This window comes from Aedes aegypti, chromosome 2 (genome assembly GCF_002204515.2).
Source record: "Aedes aegypti strain LVP_AGWG chromosome 2, AaegL5.0 Primary Assembly, whole genome shotgun sequence".
In the NCBI taxonomy this organism is placed as follows: Eukaryota; Metazoa; Arthropoda; class Insecta; order Diptera; family Culicidae; genus Aedes; species Aedes aegypti.
The window spans coordinates 166,817,564-166,836,896 of NC_035108.1; the positions used below are offsets into that span (position 1 = coordinate 166,817,564).

Genomic DNA, 19,333 nt, shown 5'->3' on the forward strand with positions numbered 1-19,333 from the left:
ATGGGCTATCGATAAACATAGGAACCCCTTATGAAAATTTGCCACACTAAATCGGGTTGAAATTCATAAATTTACCTTATGAAACCGATATTTGAAAACAAAAATAGTGTTCGCGGCAACCTGGAATAGAACCAAGAACCTTGCGATCGATAGGCTCGTGCGTACACCCCACGCCTATCGAAAACAGGGCGCACCGTAAAAGTCAAGCGTTTTAATGCATGCATTGCACAGGCTCATAGATGGTAGCACCCTGGGAGGGAGGCACAGGTACTACACACGAAATATGACACAAAGTTATTTCAAACTGCAAGAAAAATCCAGTATGCCAACGACAATCAAGGCAGACTTGACGGAAATCGCTAGTTTTCTTTTATTGTGTACCTTCAATCGATCTGGATAAACATGGAAAAAGGGCCAAAGTTTTCTATGCATTTTATTTTCGTTTCTATCGGAAAAAGTGTAATTATGCGTAATTGAATACATTATATTGTGGGCCCATATAGCCGTAGCGGTAAACGCGCAGCTATTCAGCAGGACCAAGCTGAGGGTCGTGGGTTTGAATCCCACTAGTCGAGGATCTTTTCGGGTTGGAAATTTTCTCGATTCCCAGGGCATAGAGTATCTTCGTACCTGCCATACGATATACACATGCAAAAATGGTCAATGGATCATTAAAATAACCAAAACGGCCGCTATGGAAAGCATAGATAACGCGACCGTAGCCTTGTGTGTTTGAGAGAACAGCAATGCTGTCACAATGTTAAATCCCATATACAGTGGTGCCTTTGTTTTGATGCGGTTAGCACTGATAAAAACTAGCTTCAATGATCCATTGGAAAGCTCTCAGTTAATAACTGTGGAAGTGCTCATAAGAACACTAAGCTGAGAAGCAGGCTCTGTCCCAGTTGGGACGTAACGCCAGAAAGAAGAAAAAGATATTCAATCAGAATAATAGGTGCTATCGTGACATTACTTTTGGATAAGCATGAATAGCTTTTCAATCGATTTTTTGTCACATTTGATAAAATGCGAAAATAAGTTTTGATCAATTACGCGTTTCTATCATGTTTGTCCATTGTTTAAGATCTGGGCTCACAGTGACAGTTCGTGACAGCAGAATCTTGGCTCGCTATGACGTACATAAATTTCATATCGGTTTCTCTCCCAGGTAGCACCATATCATCATCATCATCATTAAAATGTGGTCGATGGAAATTTTAATTGAATAATTTGAACACAGACAAACAAACGTAACACTTAGAACAAATCGCGATCAAAATCATAGTCACGAGGACATGTACGCCCAATGCCAAAATCGGTGTGTTTGGCCGACGAGCCAACAGATGGCGTTAGTGTGTAAACGTCAAACGCGAACAAAAACGATGCGAGCGCTGCGGGTGGCGGATTGGCCACCTACCATATTTTTGAATCAAGCCTGATTTACTGCTGAACAGGAATCGCTAAAGAAATTTCTCGCCGATTCCTTGCAGAAATTTTCTACAGCGACTCCCGTTTGAACTGACAGTTCTTTTCAACTGCGTACTGCGATCAGAAAAAAGTGCTTCCTTGATCGATTCCTTGTAGGAATTTCCCATGCATCAAGATAGGCCAAGAAATTACTTGTCAGCAGCGAATCAGGCTTCAACCGTTAAAAGGTGGTCGATGGACAATGATGAGAGTGTGACGTCTGTTTGTCTGTGATTTGAAGTTGAATCAATGGTAGGTTGATATTTATTGGCTCATTTCACCCCGGTATCCAGGCTGAACATTTGGTTCTAATTATAATAACTTATACCCAAAAAATTATACCACAAAAAACTTAAGTTTATTTAATTTAATAAACTGAGTAATCAGTATATCAGCGTGTAAAAGTGTAACATCGCCCGAACCTAAAGAGAAATTCGTTCTGTCAAATTTCCGAAGCGCAAAATCTGATTCTTTCCCCGCGGCTTTTTCTGTTTACTGGTGCAGAAGTTCTGCAGAATTGAAGACTGTTTTCCAAAATTTTATTTATTGTCTCGAGCAAGTGTAAAAAAACATACCACTACGCAATGGTTGAGAGAATTGAGGACCTGAATCTACCCAACTCGGTGGTGACCCGTTTGATGAAGGAAGCTCTTCCCTGCGACGTAAAAATCGCAAGCGAATCCCGAACGGCGCTGACGAGAGCCACTTCCGTCTTCGTTCTGTATCTGACCTCTGCGGCAACTGCGGCGGCCGAAAAGAGGAAGCAGAAAGTCCTTACCGTGGATCACGTTCTGGCCGGTTTGGAGGAAATCGAGTTTGACAGCTTCATAGAACCGCTCAAGAAGGACCTGGAAAGTAAGTACATTTTAAAAGCTAAGATGAATGGAAGGGGTAGTGCTTCGTGAAGCCCAAGCAGGACAGTTCGGTTTTGCGTCGTCCGATAAATTTGGCTCACGGTTTCGCGCATGTTTTCGTCGCCGGAGATTTTTTTTTTCCTGTTTTCAAGCGTCTTGCTGGGTAGTGCTTCGTAAAGCCCAAGCAGGACAATTCAGTTTTGCGTCGTCCGATAAATTTGGCTCACGGTTTCGCGCATGTTTTCGTCGCCGGAGATTTTTTTTTTCCTGTTTCCAAGCGTCCTGCTGGGTAGTGCTTCGTGAAGCCCAAGCAGGACAGTTCGGTTTTGCGGCGTCCGATAGATTTGGCTCACGGTTTCGCGCGTGTTTTCGGCTCCTAAGATTTTTTTTTCTGTTTTGGAGCGTCTTGCTGGGTAGGTATTTGGAAGGCACAAGCAAGACGGTTTGTTTTCGGGACGCCAAGAAGTTTTGCTGTCAGTATCAGTTTTGTGTTCAGTCGAGGATGGATTACCAACTGGTGAGTTCGTTTCATTCTTGTGATAACACATATTTTCTTGAAAGCGTAACTTTTAAGTAATTTTAAAACAAACTTTGTATGGTTCGTCACTGGAAGTGTCGGCATTATGTTTTTTTCTTTTACAATTTCAATATACATATATTTGTCTCTTTTATACGTTATTAAAAATTATCTTTTGAATTGTTCGACATTGTGAGTGTTGACGTGTTTTTTGAAACTTGTACCATATCGAGACAAAATGCACAGTAGTACTCGTATGTAATTTTCGGGCAAGCTATGTATGGTTCGTCACTGCAAGTGTTGGCATTGTTCCTGTTTCATATAGTTTGGAATGTGTACATGTAATTTTCGGTTTTCGTCATTAATAAAAACATCTTTTGAATAGAGTAGTGTTTGATCCTTCGACCTTGACACTTGCTCCTGCTGGGGCGGGTGATGAGGGCAGGATCAAGCATGTCGCGCGTCGGTAGTGAAGCGGTGAAAAAGTGATCGGTTCGTAAGTAGTGTTTGATCCTTCGACCTTGACGCTTGCTCCTGCGGGGGCGGGCGATGAGGGCAGGATCAAACTTGTCGCGCGTCGTTCGCTCAGAGAAATGAAAAAGCGCCGCGGATCGCTAGTAGTGTTTGATCTATTGATCGCGTCGCTTGCTCTTGCGTGGGCGAGTGACGAACACTTGTTCGGCGTTTAATGCGATTATCGAATTATTTCGCGAATCCGGTTAGGCGTGATTATATCATGGCTCGCATCACCAAACATTGGTGACTCCCAGATCTTTACCTTATCCCACTAACCCAATATCCTCTCCATGACAACCGTGGAGATGCAGAGGTGATCTCGGTCTCTAGTAACAACGGTAGTCACACTAACATTCCTTCCCTTCCCCGATGACCGTAAGGACGTGGCCGGCGCCGTTATTGACTTTTAAATTTGAGCTCTCGATTTGTGCACATTGAAGAATGGTAAGCTAATCCCAAGCCCCATTCATTAATTCCCTGTGCAACTTCGATTGTTCTGGTCAATCACGGAGTAGCAACTACGAATTGTACGGTCATCTATGCTTATGCTTATGCTTATGCTTATGCTTTAAAAGCTAAGATGAATGGAAGGCATACATTTAAGTTTTGTAGAGCACAAACCAAGAGAACCAGACAACTATTTAAGGCCGGTTTGCTACTGACAAGAAAAGGAATCGCCTATCTCGATGCGTGGAAAATTTCTCCCAAGAAAAGGTCAAGAAAATCACTTTTTTCTGATCGCAGTACGCAGTTGAGAAGAAATGTCACTTCAAATGGGGCTCTCTGTAGGAAATTTCTTGACCCTTTCAGTCAAGGAATTTCTTTACTTTTCTTGAGCGAAACAGCAAGCCTGATTCGCTGCTGACAAGTAATTTCTCAGCCTATCTGGATGCATGCAAAATTTCTGCAAGGAATCGATCAAGAATGCGCTTTTTTCTGATCGCAGTACGCAGTTGAAAAGAAATGTCAGTTCAAATGGGAGTAGCTGTAGAAAATTTCTGCAAGGAATCGGCGAGAAATTTCTTTAACAATTCCTTTTCAGTAGCAAATCAGGCTTTAAGGCTGGTTTGCTACTGACAAGAAAAAGAATCGCCTATCTCGATGCGTGGAAAATTTCTTCCTGGTCAAGAAAATCACATTTTTCTGATCGCAGTACGGAGTTGAGAAGAAATGACACTTCAAAGGGGGCTCTCTGTAGGAAATTCTTTGACCCATTCAGTCAAGGAATTTCTTTACCTTTCTTGAGCGAAATAGCATACTTAGCTTTAAGCTGAAAATTGATCGCTGGTGATACAGATACAGTTTTCCGCATGAACCGCTGGCGAGATCTCTAGTTAATGTGCTCATGAAAAGTTAAGGTATGGCTTCGATTCAACTTCACTAACCAGGTTAAAAAATGTAATACATACACAATCGTAATATTACGTATTGTAACATTAACAATTACGAACATTACCTTAAAAACATTCAACGTTCATGTTGTATCAAAAAATATTGAAAAATAACATTTTACTTTTCTTAATTATTGAGATTTTCAGAGCTAGTTCATGTCAAAAGTAACATTAAATTACATTATAATATATTGTTTTGAACAATTCACTGTATGATACTTAAGGTTTTCAAAATATAACGTACAATTGTTAAGAATAGAAACAATACAAATATTGATATATATTCATGCATAACTTTGAAGGAACAATGAGATATCTTGGTCTTTATAGATATGTTAAAACATTGAGTAGATTACTGTAAAAAAAAAGATCAAAATGGTACGTTTTTATCTTAGAAATTTTTAACCTGGAAATCTTAATGTTTCAGCCTACCGGAAAACTATGAAGAACAAAAAAGATAAAAAAGGTGACAAAGCGGAACATGAGGAGCCCATGGAAGAAGGAGACGAGGAAGATTAGTGTAAGAATATCTGTAATGTGTTAGATGTACGTTTTGAATAAATATTTAATTAAACAGCTTAAGGCGACACGGGAGACCGTGTTATTTTCCCTATCTTTTGACTCACTCTAACAATTATCATCAAAACTTTGTGGAAGCAAATCTCGAGTTTTAGTGAACCGATGAAGCTGAAAATGTATTGGGTTGTGCAATACATATATAGAATCATAGTGATAAGGTGATGTGCTAGTATCCATCGTATTGATTATAGTATAAAGCATTGATCAGTGAGAACTGCAATTTTCCCAGTATTGCTGTGAATGATGCTGACACAAACCGATGCCAAACAATTCTTTCTCAAAACGGCTTTAGCATTGTACAATAACATTTTGATAAATCTTGATCTCTTTTTGGAAATAATGCAAATAAAATGCATCTTACCGTATTCTCAGTCCGTCGTATCGTTTTCAACTCCGTCGCAATCAGTTTCCAGATTCGTCTCACAACTTACGGCTCACTGTGTGTATTGAATGGTTAAAACACAACATATCAACGCTATAATAAAATGTATTACTAGAATATATAGATCTACTGGCATCTCCCTCCATTCCTTCAGCATGATGGAATATACTAATTTCCTTTAAAATTCATTGTTCGTTATCAAAATTCAGCCCAAACATATGAACACAATTCCTTTTGACCGTACAATTATGGCATTTGCTCACAGTACAGCGAAAACAACACAATCAAAGAAACCGTATTTTTACGTCGAGCGTCGCGCACACATTGATGCGCACAAGCTTTTTTTTTCTCAGTACGACGGATTAAACTCTGTTTACATTCTCAATTATACGCGGCGGTTGAGGAAATTTCGTAAAATTTGGTGACTTATTGAAGTTTTACCAAAGACACATTAAAGAACTTCATGTTCCTTGCAGTTGCCTAAAATTTTATGGCTCATAAGGTAATCTAGAATGCCGTGCAAAGTGTACTGAGATCTGTCAAACTTGGGTACCTTTTGCACTATCGAGGGACCAAATGCAGTACTAGAAGTGGTACCAAATCTGAGCCCGAGTGGGACGGACCTGGTTTTACGGCGTGCGATTGGAATGAAATCCTTCAGTGAAGAAGTACGAAGGTTTTCCATAGTGAAAATAAGTGCCCGGCGAAGTAAGTCACCCACGGGGGCGGGAAGAAACTTGTGTTGGAAAGTGGTGTGGCTCAGTCGATCGCTAAGCATTTCTCTCAAATCGTGTTCGTCCATGCGATTTCGGTGATAAAGTGCAAAGTGGATAATTGAACTGAAGTTATTTACCGAAATACAGTAGTTTTATTGCATTTTTGGTGTACAAGTGTACAAAACATAACAGCTTTCACAAAATTACACTTGGATAATGAATCTTTGTTGCAGGTAAGTTTAAATATCCGCCGTACCTGAACATTTAAAGTTTGATACGACGAATAGTAGTGCTTACGACGAAGAAGAAAAAAACCCTACATTTTTCGCATCGATATACGGAGTGGTTCTTGGGTTTTGCTTCTTCAAATGGATAGGGTGATTATGATGACGTCCCGTGCGGCCTTAACTGCCCTACTCTTTTGCATTTGAAATATTGCTTACCAGTGATGCATTTTGAACTGAACGCGATCCAAAAATGATCGGAGCCCGAGCCAAATTTGCACGAGAACGCAGTAGACAGTGAACTTCCGAGCAAGAGCTAGCCGCTGCTCAAGAACGGCCCGTTTAGTTTGCAATTGCGAGAGCCCCTCTCGTGTAGGAAATTAATGAATTGAGCGCTGCAAATGTTGATGGTTAGGGAAATCAAACAGCCCTTGGTGTATGGAATACCAAAAACATATCTTTGGCAAAGTTTACTGTAGTAATCAGTCAAAATGAACTGAGTTCAATTTTCGGCTCGCACCGGTTCATATTTTTGAACTGCACAATGTTCAAGCCTACTTGATCGCTGCGTTCAAAAAATTGAACTGGAACGCGAACTGAACGCGTTCAAATGCATCACTGTTGCTTACAATAGCCCTGCAATAGTTATAAAGCAAACATTCACTGGTCTGCTGAACATGATAAGGTACAAAGGAATAATCCGCTTCCCCCCTCTCTAAGTATAACCTGCTCTAATTTTATTCAAATAAAGATAAATAACCTGCTCTATCGTAGTAGCAAACGCATTACTTCCGTAGTTTTTGAAGTCAAGGTGTTATTATTGGTTGTCCGACATTTGGCGGTAAACCATTTCGCGGTGTGGTTTTTTCTATGAGTTGCACTGAAAATTGTTGGCATTATCACTAATAATATTTTCTTCGGTGCATTATCCTTCTTTTGAACACAGACAGTTCTTCAAATTGCACTGTTAACACTTCAGTAGTCTCGCTGTTGTATTTTGTACAACTTTGTTGACAAAAAAAACTCGCTCTCCGTTCACAACAGCAGCGCGATGGTTCTAAGGGTGGCAAACCGCGCGACGACTGGAAGGTTAAGATAGATGAAACACCTCGGTCCAAATCGCGAAATGGTACTGACCGCGAATTGAAATGCCGCCAAATTAGTACCATTCGCGAAATGACAAACCGCGAAATGGTATACCGCAAAATATTATACAATCGTTATTATTTATTTAGTTGACCATGCTCTGCATGCAACTTTTTATTGCCATAGCTTCTAATATTGATGATAACCATTCCCTGTACACGCAGCGTTGTTAAGGATGACTTTTAGTATTTTCGACTGGTTTGTTCTTTTCGCCTTGGATGGTTTTCTAAAACCTTTTGGACTCCACATTTGCACAGGGCTGGTAGCAGGTTTCTTTTTAGCATCTAAAAAGTCTCTATTTTTAACGGAAAGTCTTTGAAGTCTCTATTTTGACCAAAGGAGTCTCTAAGCAAAGCAACAAATCTATTTTATTCCTGCTTGCAATGAATCCTGGAGGAATTTCTATTTGTTCCAGAGAAACCTTCAAAGACTTACGCGACTTCTTTACATGTTCTTCGGGAATTTCTTTTCAGTTTCCTAATAGAAAGGCTTCCGGAATTATTCTAGTTGTCATTAATACAAAGATTTTTTACTAGAAACTTTCTAGAACTCCTCCAGAGATCCGTGCAGAAATTCTTTTAGTAATTCCACCACCAAATCTCCCAGAAATTCTTCTAGTGGCATTTAAAAGGATACTTAGAGGAATTTCTTCAGATTTTGCTCCAGTAAATCATTAAGCACTCCAACGCTTCTACCTCTTGTAATTTTTACAAGGATAGTTTTCCAAGTGACTTTCTCAGAGTTTTATCCAGAAATAAAACTAATGGTAACTAGTGTGGACGAACCGGGTGCAGTGATTAGAACACACGCCTAGGGTTGTCGTAAATTAATCGATTATTTCGATAATCCATCTACGATTGGCTTGGTTCTCAATTGGACCCTGGCTCTAAGCTCTTTTGGAAATTATCTAAAATTTTGAAAAAACCTCAGAAGCCAACACCGGCATTGAAAGAGAAAAACAAATTATTACTAACTAATAGACCCTTTCCGTCAGACCTTACCCCCTATTTTTATATTTTTCTTCGAAAGACGATTATTTTTAATGATTATTGACGCTTTCAGATCTAATTTATATGCACTCCTGATTTTATTGTAAATTTTTGAAAATTCGAGAATAGACCCTTTCCGTCAGACCTTACCCCCTATTTTTATATTTTTCTTCGAAAGACGATTATTTTTAATGATTATTGACGCTTTCAGATCTAATTTATATGCACTCCTGATTTTATTGTAAATTTTTGAAAATTCGAGAATTTACCACATTTTGAGTAGTGCGGCACAGTTGTTTCAACCCTGTGGGTAAACAAAGTGGAGATTTTCCCACAACTTTCAAAACCCCTGCGCTGAGTGTTTGTAGATATGACGAAATGTCAATGTCAAATCAAGCACACGAGACGACCCGACAAAATGGAGAAATCTGAGAGAAATCTGAGGTCCGATGGGCAAGCTTTGTTGTAAATGAAGCCCATCCTTTACTATTGTACTTATAACAAAAACTTTTACCGGAAGACGACTGCTAATAGACCGTTTTAAGCTTAGCAAGTGATGGAATTCTGCTTGGAAGCATTTCTGCAACGCTGCGGAACGTTTTCTACAAGAGGGGCATATTGGCCGGTTTGTTTTGAAACGTCAAGAATTGGACCGTTTGCAGATAACGTCTTGTACTCGCTTTAGAAGCTACCTGGCAAGAGAAAGTTGCATGCAAAGCATGATTAACTAAGTAAATAACACTTTGACACCAAAAACTGTATAAGTAATGGATTTGCCACTGCGATAGAGCAGTTTTTCCTTAGGGGGGCCTATACCTGTTTACCCTACCGTTTGATATCTGCTGCTTATGTCGTCAAGCTGTTCCGGAACCATATGACCAATGGATTATACATACTTCCCCATTTTACCACTCTCGTAGGTCTCCCCGAAAAATCTGCAAACGGTCCAATTCTTGACGTTTCAAAACAAACCGGCCAATATGCCCCTCTTGTAGAAAACGTTCCGCAGCGTTGCAGAAATGCTTCCAAGCAGAATTCCATCACTTCAAGACTAACAATTCAAAAGGCCTCATCTCCAAAAAGTAAACAATGAGAAAAATGCAATCTCGTTTTGTCAAACAATAAATCAAATTTATATTATGAATTTAAGCTTTTTATGTTATTTTATCGTCCAGAAAGTCGATGGATAAACTGATTTATAGCTATGAATATTCATTACTATCATTTTAGCAAAAAATCCTGCTAAAAAAACGAGTCAAAGGAAATGAGGCTTTTATGTCACCAAAAGCTGTGCAGCCCTTTTCATTTGTGCCCATAGACGCCGGCCGACGCTGATGAGGCCTGTGAGTTGACGCCTTTGTTTACTCTAAAATGTGTTGAGGCCTTCTAGTTGTGGCTTGTTTTTTCATCATCTTCTGATGTGGCCTTTTGAAAATCATTCAAAATTGATGATGAAATAAGAAATTTGAAGTGTAGAAGAGTGTTAAGTGGTGAAGTAAAGTACATGGAGATCCCTACAGCAAGAGAAGATTCGTGCGGTCGATTAAATATGTGATTGATTGAACCCTTCGTCATCCATGAACATTATGTATGTGCTACGCGAGTTTGTCGTCGAGAAAATGTATGGAAAATTGGTTCAATTGATATAATATTGCAATTAAACGTTATTTTTCATGCAATTGAAACCAAATCGTGTTTTTGTTGATAATTTGTGAAGTACGGACAGGCTGACACAGGTATTATTAGGTAGTATGATACAAAATACATCACTTCACAGGAACCCGACAGAAAATTTGATTATGTTCGCTGTTGAAACTATCGCTGTGTAAAATAATACAGGGAGCGGAGCGGCTGAAGTATAACTTGTATCTGCTAAGTAAATTTGAAACATTTTTTCGTAATTTTAGTTGCAATTTTGATGTTTGTTTAATAGGCCTCAACTCGGTTTCAAGTAAATATAGAAATGGGGCCTTTTTGGGAAAAGGCCGCATTTACGATTAATATCCTAATTATCGGGAAATGAGATGGGGCCTTTTAGAAAAATGATATTTTTTCAACTTTCATGCATATTTTTGCATGACTATTGTTTGTTACAGTAAGAATAGGCTCTTATACACTTAAATCAGCAGAAACCCGATTTGTTTACATTTTGGACTTGAGGCCTTTTCAATTGTTGGTCTTGACTTGCTAAGCTTAAAACGGTCTATTAGCAGTCGTCTTCCGGTAAAAGTTTTTGTTATAAGTACAATAGTAAAGGATGGGCTTCATTTACAACGAAGCTTGCCCATCGGACCTCAGATTTCTCTCAGATTTCTCCATTTTGTCGTGTCGTCTCGTGTGCTTGATTTGACATTGACATTTCGTCATATCTACAAACACTCAGCGCAGGGGTTTTGAAAGTTGTGGGAAAATCTCCACTTTGTTTACCCACAGGGTTGAAACAACTGTGCCGCACTACTCAAAATGTGGTAAATTCTCGAATTTTCAAAAATTTACAATAAAATCAGGAGTGCATATAAATTAGATCTGAAAGCGTCAATAATCATTAAAAATAATCGTCTTTCGAAGAAAAATATAAAAATAGGGGGTAAGGTCTGACGGAAATGGTCTATTACTGGTACTTGGTGGGGAGCTCATCCTTCTGATCTAATAACACTTTATGTAACTACAATACGTTCTGTTCTAGAATATGGTTGTTTTACTTTTGGAAATACTGCTTCCACACATTTTTCCAAAATTGAGAAAATTCAATATCGTTGTTTGAGAATTTGCTTGAAACTAATGAATTCCACTCACACAAAGTCAGTGGAAGTTTTAGCAGGAATTGTTCCGTTGAAAATTAGATTTCATGAATTGAATTGTAAATATATTATACAATGTATTTCGAATAATCACCCAATAATTACAATTTTAAAATCTTTAGCTGAAATTAATCCAACATGCAAAACTTTAGATTCTTTCAATCATTGTATAAATCAAAATATTATAGTTAATTCTTCAAACATGTTTTATAAACATGAAATTAAAATTCATTCGCTGCAACCTATAATTGATTTATCTTTACATGAAGAATTGAAACAAATTTCATGTCATGACTATTCTCGATTTGCTACTTTGTTTTTTAATCGTAAATTTGTTGGAGTAAGTTCTGATCAGTTTTATTTTACAGATGGATCTTTAATTAATGATATTGCAGGATTCGGGGTGTACAATCATTTTACAGCACATTTTTTTAAATTACAATCTCCCTGTTCCATTTTTGTTGCTGAATTAACTGCATTATATTTTACATGTAGTTTGATAAAAACTTGTTCACCAAATATATTTTTTATTTGCTCTGATAGCTACCCAAGTAACCGTACAGCTGTATATAGTTGCATCAATATCACTTTATATGCTACTATAAAATATGGCATATAAAGTCATACTGCATTACATGTCTCATTAATGCAGTATTAAAGTGGAAAAGGGCGCTATTAAAGTGTAAATACAGCTACATTTCCTAGCTCTATGTTGGCAATTGCTAAAGTATAGTTACTGTCTGTACCGTATAAAAGCTTTAGCCAAAGTGTATTTAATGCACCATTATTTTAGATCAAAAATAGAAAAACAAAAATATTATTGTATATTTTTTTGTTCGTTGGATGTAAGGTCAGTGTTGCTTACGAAGTTGTTTGTCTGTTTTTTTTTTGTGTGACTGGTGGGATTCGAACCCAAATTAAGTGAGATGTTTTCGATGACTCGCCGCGCCTATCCTCCGGACCATGGATGCTGCATGTTTTGACCGGGAAATTGTGCAACTTCAAGCAGCGCCCTTTCGTTGCAGGTGGCAAATACTGTCGATTTCACTCCAAGTTAACCCATCACAAGTGTGTAAGCTCCCTCAAAGTGTGTAGTAGGGATACGTCGAATCATGATAATGTTTTTAGTGCACTTATTCCTTGCGGTTCAAGGAACAAGTGCACCAAATACGTTTAGATGATCCGTTGCAAGCGTGCACCATAGTTTGTCTTAGTTCAATTGGGGGTGAAGTGCGCAATAAGTTGGTGAACGCTCTTTTGCTGTTGAGATTTTGTTTTGTTTTCATTGTGTTGGGCTAAAACGGTTGCTCATCTTCACGCTTTATGTATCGTTTTAGCATCTTGTCACATTGAGTTGGTGATAGGTGTGTGGTGTACGCATGGGCCTATCAATCGTAAGGTTTTTGGTTCAATTCCAGGGTGATGCAACATTTTTTTTTATTCAAATTCTGGTTTCTCAAAAGACAGATCTACGAATTTCAACCAGATTTCTTGTGGGAGTGAAAGAAAGATCGACGATAAATACTGCATTGAAGTCTTCCCGTTTTTCTTGCGATGAAGCATTGAGTAAGATGATGCAATGAAGCATTGAGCGGTGACCGTATATCACCCATTAATGCACATTTCATTGCTACAATAAAGCAATGCTACATTGCATTCATAAAATCGAATTAAAGCATTATTGCACGCATATTGCAGAATAAAAGCAATGATGCATTGCTCTCGTTGAATTAAAGTTAAAATACGATAATACCTTAATGCTTGTGGTTACTTGGGTATAGTTGCCTTAAAGCCATTAGCTCAGTGAATTTTCATATTAAAACTCATTATCTAATTCTAATGATAAAACAATTATTATTTGAACTAAATTTACTAGGCTTCATTATAAAATTTGTATGGGTTCCAGCTCATTCAAAAATTTATGGTAATGAACAAGCTGATTCATTAGCTAAATTGTTCGCTGTGGTATTACATATAATCGTAATATTTCTACATTTGAATATTATTCAAAATTAAAAAGATCTTCCTTATTGAATTGGCAAGCATCTTGGGATTCAAGTGATAAAGGACGTTGGTGTCATTCTATTCTTCCAAAAGTTTGTCTAAATCCATGGTTCAAAAATTTATCAGTTAGCAGAAATTTTATTTGTAGTATTTCAAGACTAATTTCAAATCATTATAATTGTAACAGTCATTTATATCGCATTAACATAAAAGATTTCAATTTATGCGATTGTGGGGCTTTTTATGAAGATATTGATCACATAATTTTTCATTGTACAAGATTCATTGTACCAAGAAATACATTTTTGAAACAAATTCAAAATTTAGGTAGTGCCACTCCAATATCAGTTCGAGATATTTTAGGAAATATGCATCTCTCAATTTTGAAACTTTTATTTCAATTTTTGAATGACATCTCTTATTATGTATGAAATTGTTTTATCCTTTTTCGTATGTTTCTTTTCAGATTTGAAGAGTAGTTTACTATGTGTGGTATGCTAATAATTATGGACATCTTCACGGACCTCTCGATCTTTCAAGAATCTGGCTCTGCTATGGATCAATGCCGATTGAGCCTTTTATTTTTAAGATTGTTTATTTTGTAATGTTTTTTTGAAAAGATAAAGAGGTTTTATGCCTTTTTGAGAAAGATTTCAGTAAGAAATCACTCAAAGGGGCTTTTCCCTCTTTCAAAATTTCAAGTTAAAAATAAATAAATAAATAAATAAATAAATAATTGGTACTATACCAGGGAGGAAGCTTCAGAATCATTTCTCAAAATTTTATTTTGAATTCTCTGCAGAGCTTCTTTGAATTTTTAATAATAGTTCTCACTTCTTCCAAATCAGTCTCCCAGGAATTTTCGAAAACGTTTTCTTGATTGAGAATATTTTCAAAGTCCTGAGTAACTTGATTTTCAATTGGACTAGTAAGTCCTAAATTAAAATTGTGCGCGCTTTCAACTGCATAGCGAATTTTTGAGCTTTTTCGCAATAGACCATTTCCGTCAGACCTTACCCCCTATTTTTATATTTTTCTTCGAAAGACGATTATTTTTAATGATTATTGACGCTTTCAGATCTAATTTATATGCACTCCTGATTTTATTGTAAATTTTTGAAAATTCGAGAATTTACCACATTTTGAGTAGTGCGGCACAGTTGTTTCAACCCTGTGGGTAAACAAAGTGGAGATTTTCCCACAACTTTCAAAACCCCTGCGCTGAGTGTTTGTAGATATGACGAAATGTCAATGTCAAATCAAGCACACGAGACGACACGACAAAATGGAGAAATCTGAGAGAAATCTGAGGTCCGATGGGCAAGCTTCGTTGTAAATGAAGCCCATCCTTTACTATTGTACTTATAACAAAAACTTTTACCGGAAGACGACTGCTAATAGACCGTTTTAAGCTTAGCAAGTGATGGAATTCTGCTTGGAAGCATTTCTGCAACGCTGCGGAACGTTTTCTACAAGAGGGGCATATTGGCCGGTTTGTTTTGAAACGTCAAGAATTGGACCGTTTGCAGATTTTTCGGGGAGACCTACGAGAGTGGTAAAATGGGGAAGTATGTATAATCCATTGGTCATATGGTTCCGGAACAGCTTGACGACATAAGCAGCAGATATCAAACGGTAGGGTAAACAGGTATAGGCCTCCCTAAGGAAAAACTGCTCTATCGCAGTGGCAAATCCATTACTTATACAGTTTTTGGTGTCAAAGTGTTATTTACTTAGTTAATCATGCTTTGCATGCAACTTTCTCTTGCCAGGTAGCTTCTAAAGCGAGTACAAGACGTTATCTGCAAACGGTCCAATTCTTGACGTTTCAAAACAAACCGGCCAATATGCCCCTCTTGTAGAAAACGTTCCGCAGCGTTGCAGAAATGCTTCCAAGCAGAATTCCATCACTTGCTAAGCTTAAAACGGTCTATTAGCAGTCGTCTTCCGGTAAAAGTTTTTGTTATAAGTACAATAGTAAAGGATGGGCTTCATTTACAACAAAGCTTGCCCATCGGACCTCAGATTTCTCTCAGATTTCTCCATTTTGTCGGGTCGTCTCGTGTGCTTGATTTGACATTGACATTTCGTCATATCTACAAACACTCAGCGCAGGGGTTTTGAAAGTTGTGGGAAAATCTCCACTTTGTTTACCCACAGGGTTGAAACAACTGTGCCGCACTACTCAAAATGTGGTAAATTCTCGAATTTTCAAAAATTTACAATAAAATCAGGAGTGCATATAAATTAGATCTGAAAGCGTCAATAATCATTAAAAATAATCGTCTTTCGAAGAAAAATATAAAAATAGGGGGTAAGGTCTGACGGAAAGGGTCTATTGTTTTAAGAAAATTTATTCTTTTTGAATATGTTTTTTGAATATATTGAATATGATATTTCCACGTTAATTTAGAATCGTACCATATACCAAGATATTTGTATTCGTCAACTTGTTCAATTTCAATATTATTAAAATATAAATGAATATTATAAAAAGAGTGTTTGCGTGAAAAAATTATAAATTTTGTTTTTGCTACTGAAAAAGTAAAACCATTATTATGTGCCCAATTACAAATATTGTCTAGTGCACATTGCATATAATGACGAATCACTTCTCTATTTTTACCACTGATAGATACAACCTTATCATCAGCGAATTGATAAAAATAACAACCATTTGGTATAATAGATGCTAAATCACTTGTAAATAAATTATATAAAAAAGGACTTAAACAAGATCCTTGAGGTAGACCAAAATAGCTATAACGAACCATTTTAGAAGATCCATTGTGAAAAAAGTTCATGATTTTGAAAGAAAATAAATTACATATAAAATTTGATAAAACAATTGGAATTTTGAAATTTATCATTTTTTCATATAATAAATCAATAAGAACAGAATCATATGCACCACAAACATCAAGAAAGGTGGAGACCATGTCTTGTTTCCTATTAAAAGAGAGGTGAATTTGAGATGCTAAAAGAGCAGTACAATCACGAGTACCACAACCTTTCCTAAAACCATATTGTGATGAAGATAAAATGTTATTCCTCTCAGCCCATAATTCAAGACGATTCAAAATCATTCTCTTCATGAGTTTACGTACACATGATAATAAACTTATAGGCCTTCGACTGTCAGCCAAAGAAGGATTTTTGCCTGGCTTCAATAAACTAATAACTTTAACAAAACGCCATTCTGGTGGGAATATATTATGAAGAAGAAAAGAATTATATAGAGAAAGTAAATGCATTTTGCCTTCAAATGGTAAATTTTGCAATACAATAAATTTTATTCTATCAATTCCCGGAGAAGTATTATGAGTCACAGATAAAGCCAAATCCATTTCTTCCAATGAAAATAATGTACTTAGTTCAGGAAAATAATTGAATGTTTGACGAGTTTTGAAATTTATATTTTGAGGAACGAAGTTAGGACAAATTTTTGATGCAAATTTTTCTATCCAATCTATAGAATATTCTAAAATAGGTTGAGTGGAAAATTCATAATTTCTCAAATTTTTTGCAACTCTCCATAAAGTGGATAATGAAGATTCTCTATCAAGATTTTGAACAAAATTTTTCCAATAATTTCTTTTTTTAAATTTGGTAATTCTAGTAAATTGTGCTTCAGCTTTGCAATATAAAAAATAATATTCTCTAGATCCAAATCTTCGAAAGTTCTTAAATGCCTCAGATTTATTTTTTAAAGCTAATGAACAACCATTATCCCACCAAAATGTCGGACGTTTTTTATCAGAAGATTTAGAAGTATGTTTTTTCGTTTGTGATTTAAATAATGCTTCTGTTAAAAGCTTTAAGAACATTTTATAATTTTCAAGTGCAGTTGTAGAATAATCAAAATGTTTTAAAGAAAATGAAACTAAATCAGAAAATTTAATCCAGTCAACATTTCTACACAAGTCAGGGGAATTTATTGAAGAAATTTTAGATTTACTCTTAGAACCATGCATTTGAATAAGTATGGGTAAATGATCACTACCGTTGGGATCATTAATTGTTTTCCAGGACGAAATAAAAGACAAATTACTGGAACAAAATGATAAATCAATAGCTGAATTATGAGCCGGAGGAACTGCAATTCTTGTGGATGATCCATCATTCAAAACATTCAAATTTAATTCATCTATCAGATCCATTATTAATGAACCTCTACCATCAATTTTATCACTCCCCCATGCAAAATTATGTGCATTGAAATCACCAAGAATATAAAAAGGAGTGGGCACATTTTCCAAAATATTTTTAATTTCGGATAATGAAAAAGATACATTTGGAGGAATATACATACATAAAATTGAAAATTCAAAACCATCATATTTGACGTCAATAGCAATAAATTCAATATTTGTATTAAGTGGTATATCCAAATATTTAAATTCAATATTATCACGGATACCAATTAACACTCCTCCAAATGGTACATTTCTATCATGACGAAGCACATGATATGATGGAACACGAAAAAATTTATCCTCGGTGAGCAAAGTCTCATTCAAGCAAAATATTTCTAAATCATAATTTATCAACATGGCTTTAAGCCTATCAATTTTTGGTAAGATACTATGACAATTCCATTGCAAAATTTTCAAACCTTCAAAGTTTTGAAAATCCATTACGAAAATAATGAAGACAAAAAGGGTCCAAATGAGTTAAGTTTTTCAAAAAGATTTACAAGAAAGGGTAAAATTTTCTTTATTATATTTTTCCAAAAATCGCTCATACCTAATAAGTTTAATATTTCTTCTAAAATGCTTAAAATGGAAAAATCATTCTTTTCACTGTCTGAAATATTGTTATCATTATTTGTATCTTTATTATCATTTATTTTCTGGAATCCGGGAATATTTTTTGAACTTGACGCAATGTTCAGAGGAGGAAAATTTTGTTCAAACAATTTTGAATAACGAGTATCATTTTGAAAAGATGAAAAATTAGATCGTTTCCTTTTACTTGGAGGTTTGTAAACAAATGTATCACTATTATCTAATGCATTTTTATTTTCAATATCTGATAAAGACTCATATGGATTAGGTGAACTAAAATCACCACAAGTTTTAGTTTTCAAAATTTCCGAATATGAATATTTATTTTGGTTTCTAATTTTTTCGTTAAGTTTTTTTTGATTGTACATGTCCAATGAACAATTATTTAGTGAATTATGCTTTTGTTTACAGTAGATACAAATATCCGATTTCAGTTTACATTCAGCAGCAGAATGAAGATCTCCACATTTTGAGCATTTTTGCTTATTTGAGCAAAAATTTGATGTATGCCCAAATAGAAGACATCGGTTGCAATGCATGAGCTTCGGAAAATAAAGCCTCACGCGAAAAAACACATTGTCAATATTTACAAAATCGGGTAAAACAGACCCTGAAAAGGTAATTTTTATACAATTGGAATGAACATATTTCGAAATTCCTTTTGCATCAAATAATAATTTAGACAAACGTTCGCAATCTAAGATATCAACAGGTGAAATCGATTGATTTCTAAAAATGCCAGAGCCGTGTGACTTTATAACATCACAATCTAATGATTCATCGTAAATGACTCCGCTGATTTCGCAAGAATCGCACGGAGCATATACACGATAAGAATCATTGAATAATTTAGATTCTAAAAGAGAATTAGCTTCTTCTCTAGTTCCAAAAACAACTCTGAGTTTGTCTAAGGATATTTTTTTAATTTCCTTAACTGATTTATATTTCTTGTAAACTTCC

General features: G+C 36.2%; 1 protein-coding gene across 1 annotated transcript; it reads left to right on the forward strand.

Annotated features, from left to right (window-relative positions):
• The first annotated feature begins 1,888 nt into the window (after positions 1–1,888).
• Positions 1,889–5,327, forward strand: LOC5572267 (DNA polymerase epsilon subunit 3). Its single transcript, XM_001653902.2, has 2 exons — positions 1,889–2,322; positions 5,173–5,327. The coding sequence occupies exons 1-2, from the start codon at positions 2,052–2,054 to the stop codon at positions 5,262–5,264; spliced, it is 363 nt and encodes a 120-aa protein (XP_001653952.2). The 5' UTR covers positions 1,889–2,051; the 3' UTR covers positions 5,265–5,327.
• The last annotated feature ends 14,006 nt before the right edge of the window (positions 5,328–19,333 follow it).